Source organism: Crinia signifera, chromosome 1 (genome assembly GCF_055691185.1).
Source record: "Crinia signifera chromosome 1, ASM5569118v1, whole genome shotgun sequence".
NCBI classification, from domain to species: Eukaryota; Metazoa; Chordata; class Amphibia; order Anura; family Myobatrachidae; genus Crinia; species Crinia signifera.
In genome coordinates, this window is record NC_139217.1 from 454,240,272 (window position 1) to 454,260,020 (window position 19,749).

Consider the following 19,749-nt stretch of genomic DNA (forward strand, 5'->3'; position numbering starts at 1 on the left):
GGATTGACGGATCCTACCTGCAGCACGTAGGACCAAAGATGCGACCAAACGAGCGGCGTGAACGCGCATTTGATCGGAATCGGATCAAATAAATGTCAAAAACACACGATAGTACATACAATCTGCATACAACCGGTCGGAATTGGATCTAAATTGACAGAATCGTGCCCTAGTCGTCCTGGTGTGTACCCAGCATTAGTCCAACAGAGTCTGTTCTTGTTATTTATATGAATTCAATTTGATAAGAACCATTTTCCGCATCGACTGAACCTACAGTACGTGCTGTACAGTTCTGCATGAAATACAGTACCTATTTTAAATCAATATATTTATTTATTTGCAGAAAGAAATACAGAATAACTATTGAAAGGCGAAATCACCATGACGAATGTAACATTGGCAAACACAGACAACTTCGAGAAGATTCCATCAGATCTAATTTTTCTGCAGCTTAAAAAAAAGATGTAGATTTAAGGAAGATGCAACCAAAGACATCTCTAGATCGTATGGATTTCTTACAGAAGATTAGCAAAATAATATTCTTTTGTGTTCTTTTTTTATTTTATTTCTTGCAGAAACTCAGGAATGATTTATTAATCATATGATACCACATGGCCTTTCATCTCATAGAAAGGGACAGTTTCATGATTAACAAATTTGAAAAAATAAATAGTGTGAGCTAGAAAACATTATTACAAATTACTACTATTATTATTTTATTATGAATGGTCTATATGAAAAAACTTTGGGCAGTTTTTAAGTAATTTTTTTTTTTACACATTTTTTCCCCCCAGTTAAAGAGCTTTTCTTGACAACGTAAACACAATGAAGCATTTATGCCCACAATTCTGTCCATCTTGTTAAATATTTCTGGTTTGCTAAGTCCCTATACAGCTACCCAGTGTGATGTAGAGCTGTAAGTCAACCTTGAGTGAGCACAGGCCGTGACTTTAACCCTGTGGATGTTGAAATTCTTTTGCCTTAGAATATATTCAGGATAGCGTTGTTGGACATCTTGTTCAGGTTTTTGATAGTGTATAGGTTTTTATTTAATGTTGATATTGAAAGCTGTCTTTGCAGAATGGAAATACATACCAATGTTGCCTGATAGGTTTCTAAAAAAAAAAAAAAGAAAGCAACAAAGATTCTGAGACATACTGTACTGCCTGGAATCAACGATCTGTGAAATCAGAATTCTGAAAAGTCAATTTAAATGCTATAAGATATTAGTTTCTTCATAATAGGGTTTCATTTTATTTTCATAATAGACCACATGAAAATTTATTATTTTGGTTGGACATTTCTGAAAATTGCATATTTTTACTATATACTATAAATTTGTTTTGCTGCAAAAAAAAAAAAAATTGGACCAAAAAAATATACATTATTTATCAATCGTGTAATAAAGGGCCTCGTGTAAGTCCGCATTGCTATACTGCATAAACAGTGTGGTCAACAGGACATTTCTCAACAGGGCATCTTCACTAGAGAGTTATAAAGATTATTGCACAGGTAATAACTCAATTAATTGGGTTTGATATACCACTAAAATACTTGTCAAATAATATTTTCTTACGTGTCATCTAACTCTTTAGGATACAGGTTTTGTTGTATGGGTTTGAAAATGCCACACTTATTCTATAATTGGGAATTGTCAAAACAAAGCTTCACTACAGTGTAAAGGTAATTTGCTGACAAAAAAAATAATTATGTAGGCCTGAATTACAGAGCCAATTTCATCTTAAAACTGTTAGTCATTATGTGCTAAAAAGCCTTGGCATTTAAATGACCCAATTATTATATTTTAAACACCATGGCCCTTTCGTCCTAAAATTAGATGTTGTTTTTGAAAACAAAATTGTTATATTCCTAAGTGATCAAACATGATTGTAATACAGGCCCAGTATCTGTAATACGGACATCTGAAAACCAAAATATTCTGAAAGCCGTAGGTTTTCGGAATATTTCAGGGGGGGGGGTTGTTTCCCAACCCCCCGCATCATTTTTCATACTCTCCTGGTCTCCTGGCGTCCACGGTGACTATCGGGCTTGTGTTCAGAGGCATCCCATGACTAAAAGATGCATTGCACAGGTGCGCCGGAGATATAGGCGGGATGCCTCTGAAGACGAACCCGATGTACATCCGCTGGGAGACCAGGTGAGCATATATAAAAAAATATTCAAAAACCAGAACGTGGTCCTGAGCATTTCGGATAAGGGATACTTGGCCTGTATTACAGTGTCAGGGAATTTACATGATTTGGATTTATTGGGCAGGAAGTAGCTTTTGTGTCTGAAATTAAAGCATTTCGGGGATCCATAGGCACCACCAATGTGGAGTCTGATAATTTTATACTGAAAATAAAATGTAAATATAATCATATAATATTGTACAGTAAAATAACTTAGACTTTTTTTTAGAGAGAGAACATTCCATTCTAACTTTTTTTTTTATTTGAATGTTAGTTTGCATTTTAGATCTTATTCTGTTTTTTTCCATCATGTTAAAGATGAGGTTAAGAGCTGACATCACACAAAGTAGAATTTTTGATCGGTGTTCACTATATATTTAAATAATATGTTATTTAGGCAGAATTCTTCTGACAACTATGTTTAGGAAGTAATTTTATTTTGTTCCTTCTGTTGTGGATAGGTATAAAAGGTCAGGGGACATTAAGTAAGTTTAGGAAATCCCTCAAAATTCTTCATAACTCCAACCACACACACACACACAATTTCTTAATAGTTAAGAGCATGTCTGGTTAGATTTGCTAAGTCCTGAAAACACATTTTAGCTCAAGCAAAAAGTGCTAAAATTAATAATAATTGCTTGAAGCTTGGGTACTGATTAGTTGGTAGTGGGGCCAAACAATAAACCTATTTATTTTTTCTTCTGGTGCAAACTTAAATTTTTAAAATGATCCTATAATTTTATCAGCCAAATCGTAAAATCAATAATGGTTAAACACAACAAATTTAAAATATAATATAATTTTTAACATTATCAACCAAAAAGGATATGTTGAACAAGATAAGAGGCACCCAGGTGAGCATTTAAGCTAAATATTAAAATAAAATAAATACAATGTTAAAATATTTTGGGTGTTGCTGTGAGAATTTTAGCACCCCTTGATAAAACTAGTCTTGCTAAACCTGGGGAATTTTTATTTTAAGGCTTGAAAAGGAAATAGATACACCTACTGTACTGAATTTTATAAATTTGTTGTTAAAAGGGATATAAACATAAATAATTCTGCAAAGCAAAAAGCAAAGTAGACTTTGAGGACTATATTTTATTAAAAATACAGTAACTATGCCTAAATAAAATATATTTAATATCTGGGGAGGTTTTGTATCCTGTACGTTGGTATGATAGTTTATCTTTGTTATGATTTATCATGTATTAATTTTTTTCTTATACATTTATTTTTTACTGTGCACCTTAATAGATTAATAGATGAGCAATATAAAACTAATTTTCTTAACGTTATCTCAACATTAAGTAAAAATAATCGCACCACATTTTCAAGTTGAAACTGGACATTTGTACACTGACTTTCCTACATTAGGCAAGGGGTCAGATTCAATTAGCTGTGAGGTTCCTGTAGTAGCTTCATGCTTTGTTTAGTTTTTTATTGTGATGTATAAGTAATGATATTTTCATTTCTGTAATTGTCAATAATGTACATAGAAATTGAAAGCATGAGAATACTATGGGTTCCTGTTGACTAATTTAAGTGTCCCCAAATGTTTCAAAATATTTTTTTTCATTACACTATTTGATTTTTGGCCATCTGTTTTTTTTTTTTTTTTATATATATATATTATTGAGATCATATTTAGTTTTTAGTATTTCCTTGAAATCAAATGGCTGACGGTGCTGCAGTATAACTTTATTTTCTCTGAACCACTATAGATTATTTAAATTTTTGAAAGAGAATTTATCCAACATTTTTTTAAATAATATCTGGATTAATAAATACCAGAAAATATTAAAAAAGAAAAGAAAAAATTCCCTTCCTAAACTATTAGGGCTCCACTGGATTCCTGAGTATTTGGCAATGTTTCCATATGAGCAGGTCCCTTTACTTACCTAGAGTCCTTTAGAAAGTATTGGGAAATTCTTATAAGGTTATACAATTTTGCACCATGGCAAACCATGTTGTCATGCAGGAAGGTGGAGGGATTTAAAATATATGTACTTGGCATGACATAGAGTAGCTCAACTCATCTCTGTGGTAAAATAGATATGCCCAGTAGTTTTACAGCTGCATGCAAAAGTAGGCTGTATTTTCCCTCCATGCAGTGCATGCAAAATAAAATGCATTTCCACCCCTTGGTTTTGCAACATGGTTTTTCCTGGTGCAAACTTGCACCATTTACCTTGATTTGCTCTTGAATAATAATCCATTTCATTATGTTGTTAAAATAGGTTTACTAGGCTTTAAAAATGTGCCGTGAACATATAAAAGGAATACATAAGTGTGAGCCCTTATAAAATTCTTTAATACGTTTCTGAAAAACTTAACAGGATCGCGTGTCATATTTTTTTTTTTATGTATTCAAAAATAAGCTGGTATATTTGATTTATATTAGATCAATTGCCATGTATTTTTCTTTACAAGATGTGTTATCTTTAATGTATTTTATTGTCGTTTTTGTATTAGTACATTACTATATGAAGCTAAACCTTTTCTTTCAATTCCAAAAGTGAAATCAGACACTGTGGTCATATGTGGGGCAACGCGTTTGATTTCTACTGACAGATAATGGAAATGTCATATTTTGTCAAGTATACAGATAATGGTTTTTGTTTCTTGTTAAACACAATGTTAGCCGCTTTAATATATATATAATATGGTTATTATGCTAAAGGGAATTAAAAGCTGCATACAAAAAACAGTGTGCTATTTGGAATAAAATTGGACTATAAAATATTGTTTATTTATTTCCATCAACTTTAGAGATTAAATTAGATCAATGGGACACAAAGTTCTGGATTACGTTTTGTAAGAAATACATATACATTATATATATATATATATATATATATATATATATATATATATATATATATATATATATATATATATTTATACTGTATATATCTCAAATAAGTGCAAAGTGATTGTCACCTCCGGCGGTAGTACAGAAAATGTCCGAATCCAATTAAGTTTAACTAATTCACAGCTAATTAATTAATTGGCGATAAAAGGAATTAGGAGCAGGTTTTCCCACATAGGGAGCAGGCAAAAATCATAGAGCAAAGTGCAATTCTTAGTACATAAACAGATCTCTAGCAACTAGTGAGCGTGATGCATTAAAACTTTTACTCCATATTATTTTGCAGAATAGATCAGAATAGTCAGTCTTCCCCGGCTGAAGAAAAAAAATGGTGCTGATTGCCTCAGTTTATATATAAGGTCATGACATCTGCAATCAGTTAATTTTGTTTGATAAGCCATTACGTCCGGAGTCCTCTACTGAGCAGTTGACCCACCCAACATAGAGCTACTCAATCCAGGGCTCTCTGCCTGAACCTAAACAATATTTATAGTCAATCATCACTCTTAACGCATGGGTCTAGAAACACTTCAGGAATAAATTAGGTCATGTTATGGTATAAGAAAAACAAATCTAGAATTGTTGTAATATACACTATAAATTTAAATCCATTTTATATACGGTTTATAAAAGTATTAAGTAACTAATTTCACTAAAATATACAATATTGTAGTACTGATGAATAGCACAGTTTTTCTTATGTAGCGTTGGAATTTCTATCTACAAGTACTCACAATCTAAAATATGCTATTGTACTGATGTAAGTAGAATTGTCTGCATATAATGTGATTTATTTATTGTCTTTTTTTTTTGTAGAGCGTGCATATTCATGATGTGAATATGTTTACTTAATGTAATATAATTCTGTAAAAGTGACGAGTTGGTCAGTTGTGCTTTGTGTGATATCTGTTCACTAGTGTGTACATCTTTGTATGCCGTTTTTTTCATAGCCAAATGCAATGAAATATGTTCCGATTTTAAAAATAAATAAAGCTAGATGTTGTTTGTGTAATGTGCTTTATATCCATTGGTGTGTGCTGGTCATGTGACCCCCAAAGCCCCACATATATTCACCTGGGGTAAAAAATAAAAAAAAAATCAGAAAGGAGAAAAAAAGATAAATGATTTATTGTTGTAACATTATGCAAATCAAGGCTTGCAGTTTTTTTTTCTAAATACCAGACTAACAAAAAAAAAAAAAAAACACCGCCAAGACCTTTTGCAGTTAGTGGTCTGGATTTTGAATATTTTAGTAGATGTTGTAAGGTCAGAGAGACTCAGAGATCAGTGTAAACAGAAAAACAAAAAATTCCAGAACATGGCTGGAATTTTTAACTAATCTAAGGATAACATTTTTATTGTAACAGAATGTATCATAGATTGACAGATGTTGATATTTTGTGTACTTCTAAGAATTTCTTTTTTTAAAGGCGACTAATGTAAGGCTATAACAAAAAATGCAGTTGCAGCAATCAGAACTCCATTGAGAGAAAGCCCCGTGGCTTCAAAATCATCATTTCAATGTAGGTGTCTAGAATTAAAACTGACAAAACCACAAATTTATAATTGTATATACACACTTGCATAAATTCCCAGAATATGATATTTTACTTTCTGATAAAAGATAAGGACCAAAAGATAACTGGCCTACAAACATAGGCGATATAGCTTTTAGACAAAAGACCATGTTTGGGTAGATCAAGAATGTAGCCTTACCTATTGTGATGTAACTTTGTCAGAATGGGGACTTTTTATTTAATAAAATGCCAGATGTAATAAAGTAGCAACATGGCTACCTCGTTAGATCAGAACAAGGGGTGTCCTACTTTATACCATGATAATCCAGAGTGATGTACTCACCTGAATCCTCAATTTTAAAATTCTGGGTATAAAAAATCACTTGACTAGTACTCAGACAACAATCTCACTCAGCAAGGGCTGGATTAAGCCTTCGGGGGGGCCCGGGTCACTTTAGAAAGGGGTGGCCCCTCCCACTTGTCATTACTGGCTGCAAACTGCATGGGAGAATATTACACTGTCAAAACACAGAGTAAAGGCAGTTTAAACGGTCAATGGGTAACTGCAAGGGGGATTTAATATAAATATACATTTATATTTAATATACCACATGAAAAGCCTGTGTTTGTCCCTCTGTAAGCACCCTGACAGGCTCAGCGCTGCCTCTGATTACAAACCCTCCCACGACGAGGCAGCTGCTGCTGTCCTCCATGGGCCAGAGAAGCATATGATGAGCTCCACCAAGCAGAGCTCAGCACAAGCCTCTCAGCCTCTGATCTCTTGTGTACAGTCTCATGGGACTTAATCAACACCCAGTAATGCACTGCACACTTGTGCAGTCAGTGTGCCTTGGTTCCCGATGCTCAGCACCATTAATCATTGTCACTTTGACAGATAGGTGAAGCTCTTTATTACTATATTAAACTTTTGGCTCTCCTGAAATTTTTATAGAAACATAGGAGTATATTTACTAAGATTGAAGATAGTATTTTGCCCATAGCAACCAATCTGATGCTATAGATTTTTTATCTAGAAGTTTCTACATAAATAAAGGTAGAATCTGTTTGCTATGCATCTTCAATAGAACTGCCATCTTAAGGTGGACATTCACTGGTGAGATTTGGCCAGATGTCACCCAATTACTACCGATTGGGCCGGAAAATTGTGTTAAATTGGGCAAATCACTTGTGTTTTAGATCCGCTTTTCTCCGAAGCGCCTTCCTGCGCACATCGGAGCCCCTAGATAGCACGTAGGATCTGTCAGATTGGACAGCCTCAGGCAGCACTTGCAGGATATTCCTGGGAGGCTCAAGTGGTATCGGCTGGCTCTATACTGCTGCGAGAATTCAAAGTACTGTAGTGCATGACCACCTATAGTTAATTTACCCCATAACATTGAACAGCAGATAATACTTGGCCCTTCTACTCTGCCCATGTACTATACACCAAAACTCTTACACAAATTTTTTTTCTGTGAGCCACTAGATCTACCTGTATATTTTTGGATTGTGGCAGGAAAGGAAACCAGAGAACCCAGATCAAATCAATGTAATCACGGGGAGCTCCTCCAGGGCCATGGTGGGAAATGCACCCATTACCTCAGTGCTGTGAGGTAGTAATGCTAATAAGGTACTTGTTTCCTAGCACGGCCACAATCTTGTGGATCGTGTACCTTTAAGTTAAGGTACAAGATCCACACGATGGACCCGATTTCCTTTGAAATCAGGTCCATTTTGCCGGCTAAGACACAATATCGGGGGCATCGCGTCGGTCGGGACCATTAACATTGGTCCCGACGCGACAGACGCGATGCCCCCGATTTTTTCATAGGCTTCAATGTTAAAAAATATTTTAACATTGAAATCGTGTCGGGAAAGGTAAAATATCGGGGGCATCGCGTCGGTCGGGACCATTAACATTGGTCCCGACGCGATGCCCCCGATTTTTCCATAGGCTTCAATGTTAAAATATTTTTTAACATTGAAATCGTGAGAAAATGTGAAAAATGTGAAATGGGCCAATATGACCCATTTCACATTATAGATGTCCCCGTCGTCACCCCGCGATAGACGCCAACCCGAAGCGTGGCGAGCGCAGCGAGCCCGCGAGGGGCGGCGGTGCGCGTCCTCCGACCTTTTCATTCCCCTACTATCCACGTCGGCGTGGAGTTGAGAATAGAATAGTGTGGCGAGCGCAGCGAGCCACCGAGCCCGAAGCGTGGCGAGCGCACACGTATAACTTCACAGGTATACGCGTCCCCTCGCGGGGCTCGCTGCGCTCGCCACGCTTCGGGCTCGGTGGCTCGCTGCGCTCGCCACACTATTCTATTCTCAACTCCACGCCGACGTGGATAGTAGGGGAATGAAAAGGTCGGAGGACGCGCACCGCCGCCCCTCGCGGGCTCGCTGCGCTCGCCACGCTTCGGGTTGGCGTCTATCGTGGGGTGGGGTTTCTGCCGTTAAATTTGGGGGGGTTGGCAATATTTTACATTGAATCCAATGTAAAATCGGGTCCCAGGGACCCGATTTACATTTCATTCAATCAAAAAATCGGTTCGGTCGCGTCGATCGCATCGCATGCGACCAAATCGCATGCGATGCGATCGACGCGATTTTTCCGACACGACCACCCCGATGTAAATCGGTGTGGCCGTGCTAGGAAACAAGTACCGCTAATAATTACCCCATCTGTCATGCCCATGTGAATATAATTGGACAAATAATCAGCCAATTCTTGAACTCTGACACATTTCAGCCTATTAAAAAAAATTGTAGATTTGCCTGAAAATGTTTTTCTTGTTCATATAGCACTGAGCGACGTCAGGCCAATCACAGTTCATAGAATAAGAGACCAATCACAAGGGCCAAGTCACCTGTGTGTAGCCTTCTAGCTTAGAATCCTCTGATGCTCATTCTTCCGGGAATTTATAAACACGGCGATAATATTGATGATTGTGACTTTGGATATTGGACACTTATCAGTAGCCAGATTTCGGACTAATCCATAATTTATCGTCACTTGTACACTTTTGTGCACACTTGCATAAATTAAGCATTTATTAGTTGATTAGCCTATTTTCTATTTACTAATCTATAGTGACTTACAGTATATTGGAGGCCTAAAGAATTTTGTAAGGAGGCTGTGCTTTCCAACCTGCCGCTCCCATATATGCTGTAGATTTAAAGTGGCTCATATAGAACCAAAGTGGGACTTGTCTATTGGGGAAAAACCCCGGTGGGCCAAACAGCCTGTGGGCCCACCTCCTCCTCTAAGGATCAGGTTAAGACTTTACCCTAGTAAACTTGAATTATACATTATACATATGTTACTTTATACTGCACAGGACTATGGCATATTTTTTACAGTGCATTGCTGTTATTAATGTGGTACATTTTCATTCATGAACTAGCAGTGTTTACTATATAGAGATTTCTCAAGGGGCCCAGATCAAATAGCGAAACCTCTTTGGTAGATGGCCACACCCCCACTTGGCATGGGCCAAAAAAAAATCTAAGTAAATAATTTGTTTTAAGTAGAATAGAAAGAAAAAGTAAAAAAAAATTATGAAAGATAATAAAATGTCTCAATGTAATATAAAACCATAACCTTCTACAGGGAAATTATTCAGCACAAATACAAAAATCGACATTTCTCTGCAGTGACCCATCGTGGAACAGGCTGTAAAAATTAATAAAAAGTTTTTGTACTTACTGGATCTGAAGTTACAGCCGTCCAAAGCCGCTCCCTAGGAAAATTTTACATTTTATACATATACTAGCACGAGGCATAGTACGTAACAAATAAAACACCTAATCGATTATGAATATAAGTAGGTTTATTTTATCATCGTCCGTAGAAGGCTACGTCATTAGACCCAATTAGTATGATGTTTGCCAGAAGTGTGGACAACAAACAGAACAGACCAAAGACTTCTCCCCAACTCACACGCGGACGGCTCTGCTAAATGTACATGTTAAACTGGTGACAGCTGTGACACTTAGTACATTCTACCAGTAAATCAAGTCTTACAGCATGTGCAGCGAGGATTCGAATGAACATGGCGGAACCGCGTGACAACTAGGAAAATACACCTAGACAAACTCCAGCAGAGAATGACAACTGGGCACACTAATAAAAGGGAACAGATTTTAATCTGGGGTTTGAGTCTCCTACTTGTAGAAAGTCCCTGGAAACAATTCAAGGGCTGGTGAATTAATAAAGTCAACCAGCCAGTAACTGTCATTTTCAAACTCGGACGGTGCCCATGACAGTTAGGAGCATATTGGCTGATGCGTTAACACCGGACACTTTATCACTTCTCCAGGCTTAATACGTCTGCCCCTCAGTGTACAATGAATTCCTCCTTTGTGGCAAAACACTGGGTGTGAATCATAAGGCCGACATATTCTAGGTCAAAGGCCAATAGGTTGACCATGCATGGTCAACAGGTACACTGCTGATATTAAAAAAGGTTGACACAAGCAGGCAATACAGATAGAGCCCCTCTCAACTATCTTCCTCAGGTTGTGGCTCACCATGGCTGTCCTATTGTCCTCAGCAGCAATACAATACATAGAACAATACAGTAGGGCATTAGCAATGAATTAATCCTATTACTCACTTTATCCTATAAAAAGGCTAAATGAGGAGGGTTCCATCTGTATGTCAACATAGAAAAGGTCAACACTTGAAAACGTCGACAAGCGGGTTTCAAATTTTTTTGACCCTTAAACGCATGGCTCTCTTCGCTCATTCGCAATCGTAGTCCGCGTGGATCGTAGAGCATGAAAAAGTAAAAAAAAATGAATGTAGACCTTTGTACCATTACTATTGCCTGTGTTGGCCTTTTTCCAGGGTCAATCTAGTTTATTTCGACATTCTTGCCATCTTGACATTGTGAAGGTCGAATATTCATGGTCGACCATTCATGGTCGACCTCACCACAGCGATTCGCAGTCGGGGGTTTGCACATGTGCAGAAATGGGCCTGCTCAAACCTCGACCATCGGGGCAGAGGACTAATTCGATTCACTGCGTGCCCCTTAATTTTGGTCCACTCATACGTATTGTTTAGAATGTGCATCATATGTCATCCACTTTGTTATACAGGAAGTGCACCTGCAGACTTTGCTTCGCATGACTGCACAAGGTAAACGTACACTTCTGCAGCTCTCCAGAGCCCTGTGGTGATTTGCAAACAGAACACTTTCCATTACCCATACCAATCAATCAGCTTCTACCTGTAATATTATAGAATGTACATGATTAAAGGTAGATGGAATCTGATTGGTTGATATGGGCACCGGGACGGAGGGGTGGGACACTTGACTTCTTTATAATATTTGATACAAGCTCTCTTTTTGTAGTCATAATGAGAAGTGCCGTAGGGGCCCATTTATCATTCAATATTTGCGGCTAAATCCCCGAAAACACTCGCTTCCGGGGGTTAGCCGCAAATATTAAGTATTACTGGAATGTATGTAGGAGGGACTGTAGCAGGAATCTCCACTCCCTGCTACCGCCAGCCGCATCCCCCATAGGTTTCTATGGGGGATGAAAAGCTGCCTGATGTATCAACAAACATTGGGCAGCAGCGATTCGCATCTCTGGGCTACCGCCATTCTGAGATTACTGTAGCTGATTGTAGCCTAAGGCTATGGACCGCACTGCCGCCGAGGCAGTGCAGTCAGCGGAGTCGGCTGTGGGGTCAGTGCCAACTGCGCATGTGCAGAACCCCCCGGGTTCCTTTTGGAGCCCTGTCCGTGCATGTGGGGCATGATATATCCCGCCCAAAGGATCGCATTTTACAATGTGATTCTGGGCAGTGTCACTTAAAAAATGGGCCCCTTAGTGACACTGCAAGGTCTCTGTATTGTAGTCATAATGAGCAGTGCCTCAGCGATGCTGCAAGCTCTCTGTATTGTAGTCATAATGAGCAGTGCCTCAGCGATGCTGCAAGCTCTCTGTATTGTAGTTATAATAAATAGTGCCTCAGCGATGCTGCAAGCTCTCCGTATTGTAGTTATAATGAAAAGTGCCTCAGTGATGCTGCAAGCTCTCTGTATTGTAGTAATAATGAGCAGTGCCTCAGTGATGCTGCAAGCTCTCTGTATTGTAGTTATAATGAGCAGTGCCTCAGTGATGCTGCAAGCTCTCTGTATTGTAGTCATAATGAACAGTGCCTCAGCGATTCTGCAAGCTCTCTGTATTGTAGTTATAATGAGAAGTGCCTCAGCGATGCTGCAAGCTCTCTGTATTGTAGTTATAATGAGAAGTGCCTCAGCGATGCTGCAAGCTCTCTGTATTGTAGTCATAATGAGCAGTGCCTCAGCGATGCAGCAGCTCTCTGTATTGTAGTCATAATGAGCAGTGCCTCAGCGATGCTGCAAGCTCTCTGTATTGTAGTTATAATGAGCAGTGCCTCAGCAATACTGCAGCTCTCTGTATTGTAGTCATAATGAGCAGTGCCTCAGCGATTCTGCAAGCTCTCTGTATTGTAGTTCTAATGAGAAGTGCCTTAGCGATGCTGCAAGCTCTCTGTATTGTAGTTATAATGAGCAGTGCCTCAGCGATGCTGCAAGCTCTCTGTATTGTAGTCATAATGAGCAGTGCCTCAGCGATTCTGCAAGCTCTCTGTATTGTAGTTATAATGAGAAGTGCCTCAGCGATGCTGCAAGCTCTCTGTATTGTAGTTATAATGAGAAGTGCCTCAGCGATGCTGCAAGCTCTCTGTATTGTAGTTATAATGAGAAGTGCCCCAGCGATGCAGCAAGCTCTCTGTATTGTAGTTATAATGAGCAGTGCCTCAGTGATGCAAGCTCTCTGTATTGTAATAAGAATGAGCCACTGCACAATACATGCAAATGATTTGTTGTGTAGGAATTGCATTTAGGCAAAACGAGGGCTGCATAGGCCAGAGTGCAGTTAAGAGCCCGGGGATTTAGGGGTTAAACGCAGATACACATGCAGTATAGAGCAGTGTGTAATTCTTAGGCAGTTTAGCATGTGGTGCTTATGGGCCAATCAGCACCCAGAGGGGAGGTAGCTTAAGTGGGGTATATAGGGTCCAGCTTAGGGGGAGGAACTTCCTCTTGGAATCCGGATTCACACAGTGCAGCACGCGAAGCTAAGTACCTTTTCACTTGTTTTTAGGCCTGTTTCATTCGCGCAGCTGCAATTATGTCCGGCCGCCCCAAGAGATCTGCTCCACCACCACGGTGGTTGGCAGACGCAGCCCGCCCGCTGGCGACTGTACCAGCGCGCGGGGGAGGCAGGGGAGGCAGCAGGGCGGCCGCGACCGCGTCATCGCGGGTGAGCGCGCTGTCTCCTGCACATTCTTCCTCTGGGGGACATGTGTCCCCAGCGCAGGGAAGCGTTTCCCCGGCTCAGCAGGGCTCTGCTGTGAGCGGGGAGCGCGCTGCGCCAGCAGCACATGGTGGGCACCCAGCAGCGAGTAGCGCTGCTGGGGACAGTGCTATGGCGCCATCTGCTGGCGTTTCAACGCCAGCGCAGGTGCTTCATACCCTTATGGGCACCCCGCGCGCTTCAGGCAGCGGGGTGAGCGGTGGGGGGGTTTCCATTGGCGGGGGAGATGGGGGGGTGCCCCCCAGGACTAGTACCCCATTAGCGCAGGGTCCAGGGAGTCCTCTGCAGGTCATAACAGGGGGCCCCTCGTGGAGCCCTCTGCGGATGACTGCAGGCGGGCAGCGCGGTGCGGGTCAGGGCCCTTTGGCCTCCCTGACAAACATCTTGGCCCCGGGGAGGGTGTCGCTCATCCCCTTGGGCTGGGACGGTGGCCGTGGGGACGCTTTCGTCGGCGGCCAGATGGATGGCGGTGCCCCCCCCTTCCAGGGTTGGCAGGCACTGCAGCAGCAATGGCATCAGGGCCAGCAGCCATTCCCTGCGGCCCCTCAGAGCTTCGCCGGGGCCCCGGCGGGGCAGGGGGGACACCAGGGGCTTGGCCACACGGGTTTCGGGGCGGGTCAGCAGGCATTCATGCAACCCCCCGTGCAGCAGCAGCAGTGGGCTTTTCCTGGTCAGAATGCAGGGGGGTACTCAGGGTACCCCATGCCCCACCCACAATATGGGCCCTACCCAGGGACCCATCAGCCCCCGTTCCCGTACTTCCCCCAAACAGCGGGGGCAGGTGGAGGTTTTCCCGGGGCGTATTTTGGGGGAGCATGGCAGGGTGCTGGTGCACCACAACAGCAGGGCCCCGGGGGGCCGCAGCAGGGTTATCAGGGGGCGGGTTACACTCACCCCAACATGTATGCCCAGGCTCAACAGGTCAACCAGGTTTATGCGACTGGGGGCCTGGGGAGCTCTGGGACATCAGCGGGAGGGTCAGTGAGGGTGACGGGCTCAGGATATGGTCCTAACACTGCACCTTTATCTCCCGAGGTATCCTCTGTCGGTGGCAGGAGCGGCAATTTTGGGGGTTCGTCCCAGGAAGAGGACGCAGAAAGGTCCAGGAGGGTTCCGGAATCCAGGCCAGCAACACCGGTGGCGACTCCAGCCATACCCAGGGTCCCGGCACCAGCTCCCAGGACGACTGAGACCCCGGCGTCCACGTCACGGGCAGAAGCATCCACTTCAGCAGGGACGGGGGCCACAGCACGGGTGGATCCCGTGGTCCAAGGCGCAGCTTCTGGAGATGGTGAGAATGATAATACATCAGAGTGTGCATCCTCTTCCTCCCACTCCTCAGCTAGTAGTGATGAGTCTGGGTCCCCCAAGCGCCCGCGCAAGTTTGCGAAACTGGTTGCGCGAGCGGTGGCGAAGAAAGTGGGTGGCACTAAGCGGGCAAGGAAGGAGGCGGAGCCAGAGGTAGCTACCAAGGCAGGCGACATGGTCCATTGCACCAACACTGCCATGGCCAGGGGCTTGCGTAAGGGTATAAAGGATAAGATAAAAAGGGGAAAGTTTGTCGACTTCTTCACACTGACGGTCGACATGAAAAAAGATTTTGAGGCAGCCAAAAAGGCGGGAAGTGGTAGCGAGGCGGCCTTTAAAGGCTTCCACAATTGGCTGAAGGGCTTTTTAATCTTCTCCTCTTGTTACCTGAGCACAAGGCCTGGGGAGCACGTGAACGTCTTACGCTACCTGTTCCTTGTGAACGAGACGTACACGGATTATAAGGGGCAGGCGTGGCGGAACTACGATGAGAAGTTCCGCCTCGCTCACGCCGGGTCAAGGGTCATGCCCATGGGCTGCAAGCACGTGGAGATATGGCTCGAGGTCATAGGCAAGGGGCAGCATAGCTCTGACACATCGGGCAGGAAGCCATTTCCTGCGGCCAAACCCGGTTCCAAAGCCGGCGGCAAAGGGAAGTGCTTTGCATACAACGAAGGCAAATGTGACAGGGGCGCCAAGTGCCGCTTCCCTCACGACTGTAGTAACTGCGGGGGGGCAGGGCACCCCTCTAAATCCTGCAGGTCAGCGGCCAAGGGCGGGGATCACGGGGACGCCGGTACTGGCGGAAAGTAAGGCCCCTTCCCCAATTGCGGTAGACGCCCTGGCCCGTAGGTTAATGGCGTACCCTAACAGGGCTGACGCACGGTTTTTGTTAGAAGGGTTTAGTTTTGGATTTCCCCTCCCCATCCCTGACGGAGTAAGGGTTTCCTGCATTAGGAACCTCAAGTCAGCCAGGGATTTCCCGGAGGTGGTCCGCCAGAAGGTCCAGGCTGAAGTGGCCCTGGGCAGGATGGCGGGCCCCTTCCAAAGTGACCCCCTCCCTGACATGTGTTTTTCCCCTCTCGGGGTGGTCCCTAAGAAGACCCCGGGTAAATACAGGTTGATACAGCACCTGTCACACCCCCATGGCGCGTCCATAAACGACGCCATTCCGGACGAGTTCTGTAGTGTGCAGTACCAGCTATTTGACGAGGTGCTGGGCATAGTCCGGGGTTTCGGCCAGGGAGCACTTATGGCCAAGCTGGATATTGAATCCGCGTTTAGGCTCCTCCCATTACACCCTAAGTCCTTCAGGTTCATGGGCTTTAGGCTAGATGGGGGCTGTTACATAGACAAATGCTTACCGATGGGCTGTTCTGTCTCCTGCTCCTACTTCGAGAAATTCAGCACGTTCTTACACTGGTGCATACAGAGCAGTACAGGGTGTGCGGGCGTAGCCCACTACCTGGATGACTTTCTCTTTGTGGGACCAGGAGACGACGGCACATGCGCCCATATATTATCCCGGGCGGTTTCCCTGCTAGAGGAGCTGGGGGTCCCTATAGCCGCGGATAAGACGGAAGGACCCACCAGGGTCCTGTCTTACCTGGGCATAGAAATAGACTCGGCTGTGGGGTGCTGCCGCTTGCCCGAGGATAAGGTGACAAAGCTGCAGGGGTTAATAGTTGAGTGCTTGCAGAAGAAGAGGATACAGCTGAGACTATTGCAGTCCCTGCTAGGGTCCTTTAATTTTGCTTGCCGCATCATTCCCATGGGGAGGGTATTCTGCCGCAAGCTCGAGAGGGCCACGGCGGGGGTTCGGGACCCCCACCACACGGTCAGGCTGTCACGGGAAATGCGAGACGACATGGCAGTGTGGTCCACATTCCTGGGGCAATTTAATAGAGAGCTTATATGGCCCACGGAGCCCGAATCCAGCAAGGAACTGCAGCTCTTCACGGATGCTGCGGGCTCCACGGGATTTGGGGCTTATTTCCAAGGGGAATGGTGCGTCTCACGGTGGCCACAGTCTTGGATTGACAGGGGTTTCACGGTCAATCTTTTGCTGCTGGAACTGTTCCCCATCATAGTATCAGTGCAGCTGTGGGCAGCAGAATTGGCAAATCGGAACATAGTGTTCTGGTGTGACAACCTGGGGGTGGTACACGCAATTAACAATCAGAGGGCGGCTTCCCCTGAGGCCCTCAGGTTACTGCGTTACCTGGTGCTTCACTGTCTGAAGAACAACATACATTTTAGGGCTAGACATGTCCCAGGCATAGAGAACACTATCGCTGACGCCCTGTCTAGGTTTCAGTTTACAAAGTTTCGGGAGCTAGCTCCGGAAGCGTCACCCCTGGGGCTTAGGTGTCCAAATCTTATAGGGCAGATCATAGAATCGGCATGAAGGGTTTGGCACTGCTGTCACTGGCACCCTCAACTCGCAGGGCTTACGAGGCGGCCTGGAGAGATTGGGAAGAGTTTCAGTCTGCGCCTGACGCTAGCGGTAAGTCGGTCGAGGACCGGTTACTCGCATTCGTATGGGGCCATTATGTAAGAGGCAGATCAAAGTCGGCTATGACGGCGGCTTTGGCTGGTATAGCTTTCCACAGCAGGCTGAGAGGGGAGCAAGATCCCACAGCCTCTTTTGTATTGAGTAAGGCTTTGAGGGGCTGGGCTAAGCAGCGGCCAGTGCCTCCTGACACTCGGCGGCCTATAGATGAGCGCATGCTAGGGGAATTAGTAGCATGGCTGGATAGAGTGGCGGATAGCGCCTTTGAGGCTGCGCTCCTGAAGATCGCCTTTTCATTCGCCTTCTTTGGGGCATTTAGGATCGGGGAGCTGGTAGCTGCGAGCAAGAAGGCCCAGTCTGGTCTTAAGTGTGAGGACGTGGTTCTCCATGAGGACCACGTCCTGTGTAGGATACAGAGATCCAAAACAGACCAGCTGGGGAGGGGTAGTTTGGCCACCCTGCGATCCAGTGTGAACCAAGCCATTTGTCCTGTAGCATTATGCAGGGACTACATGTCTCTTAGGCCGGTTGGAGCCATGCAGTTTTTGGTGCACACAGATGGTGTGCCCCTCACCCGCTTTCAGTTCGGGGCTGTGTTCAGACGGTGCTTGACCGGCATGGGCTTGAGGGCTCAGGATTATGGGACACACTCCTTTCGCATAGGGGCCGCAACATGCGCAGCGGCGGCGGGGCTTCCACCCTCTGCCATACAGAAGGTAGGGAGGTGGAAGTCATCGGCTTATAAGAAATATATAAGATTAGATAAGATAGATAAGGTAGATAAGTTGTAGAATGCGCCTGTTGCGCCAGCCCAAAAACGTAAGTTTACAATCGGTTCTGGAACGGCTAGCGTTCTGGAATCGACGGTGTGGAGTGAATTTTTTACTTTTTCCTCCGAGATAGAACTAATTCAATTCGGCTGTCACCAAAGTTCACCGGAGGTTTTTTAAGTTTTTCACCTTCACTTGGGCTGTTTACTGTATGCTGGTTGTGTTACAGTGTATAATATATTGATGTTAACGTTAGGTTTTTTCTTTTTCAGCCTTTTCCCTTTCCTCATCACAACAGGGGAGAGTTTGGGTAGTGGGCCACTCATATATTTTTTGGGCGGCCAGGCATCCCATGGCCTCCAGAGCGTTAGGCTTGCTACTAGCTGACTCAGTGCAGTGGTTTGGGGTTAGGGGACTTCAGTGGGGTGGACTTTATAGCCTACTAGTTTCCAAGGCCCGCAGTTCAGGTCCCCCCAACACATTGATAATACATCTAGGGGGCAACGACCTGGTCAAAAATACGGGGCTCTCACTCATATGTAGCATAACGGCTGACCTGGAGCGCATTGCGGCCCTTTGGCCAGGGGTGCGGTTAGTGTGGTCTGATATTGTCCCCCGGCTTCAGTGGCGGGGCTGCAGGAATGCAGTTGCCATAGACAGGGCAAGGCGAAAGGTGAACCACGCTGTTTCCAGGAGGGTAAGCGCCATGGGGGGTAGGGCAGTGCGGCACCCCACGATAGTAAGGGAGTCGGCCCACCTTTATAAGTCAGACGGGGTCCACCTGTCTGACGCGGGCATGGAAATTTTCCTGGGCGACATCTTTTCTGGTGTGACTCGGCAATAGGAGGGCATTAGGTCTAGTTGAGGGGTGGCGGGCCTGGTCCCGGGCGACCTTGTTAGGTCTGAGGAGCCTTGGCAGTGGCGAGAAGGCGCTCTCGACCAGCAGTCGGGTGAGGTGTCAGGTGGTCACCGTGCGGTATTACCCCCCCCCTTGCCAGGATGGTGGGCGAGTCCCGAAATGAGCGGGGGCGGTGGGCACTTCCTGGAGGTGTCCGCGCCTTACCTTAGAGGGGGCGGGGAGCCGTCACGGTGCAGGCTGTACCTTACGTAAGGGGTGTGTTTGTTAGATTGGAGCGAGGCAGTCGCTGCCATTGACATACACCTCTGACTGGTGCTGGTCTCAAGTGCTGTCTTGGCCATCCCTTTGATAGAC

The 19,749-nt window shown here is 44.3% G+C and overlaps 1 protein-coding gene and 1 long non-coding RNA gene across 3 annotated transcripts in view; one reads left to right on the forward strand and one right to left on the reverse strand.

Moving 5' to 3' along the window:
• Positions 1 to 6,076, forward strand: part of NPR3 (natriuretic peptide receptor 3) — a 166,904-nt gene extending 160,828 nt beyond the window's left edge. For both annotated transcript variants that reach the window (XM_083155023.1, XM_083155019.1), the window contains one exon: positions 344 to 6,076. In XM_083155023.1, coding sequence (XP_083011149.1) covers positions 344 to 455 — 112 coding nt within the window. In that variant the 3' untranslated portion in view covers positions 456 to 6,076. The remainder of the gene's footprint in view (positions 1 to 343) is intronic.
• Positions 1 to 19,749, reverse strand: part of LOC146021236 (uncharacterized) — an 82,869-nt gene that overhangs the window by 22,555 nt on the left and 40,565 nt on the right. The window lies entirely within an intron of this gene.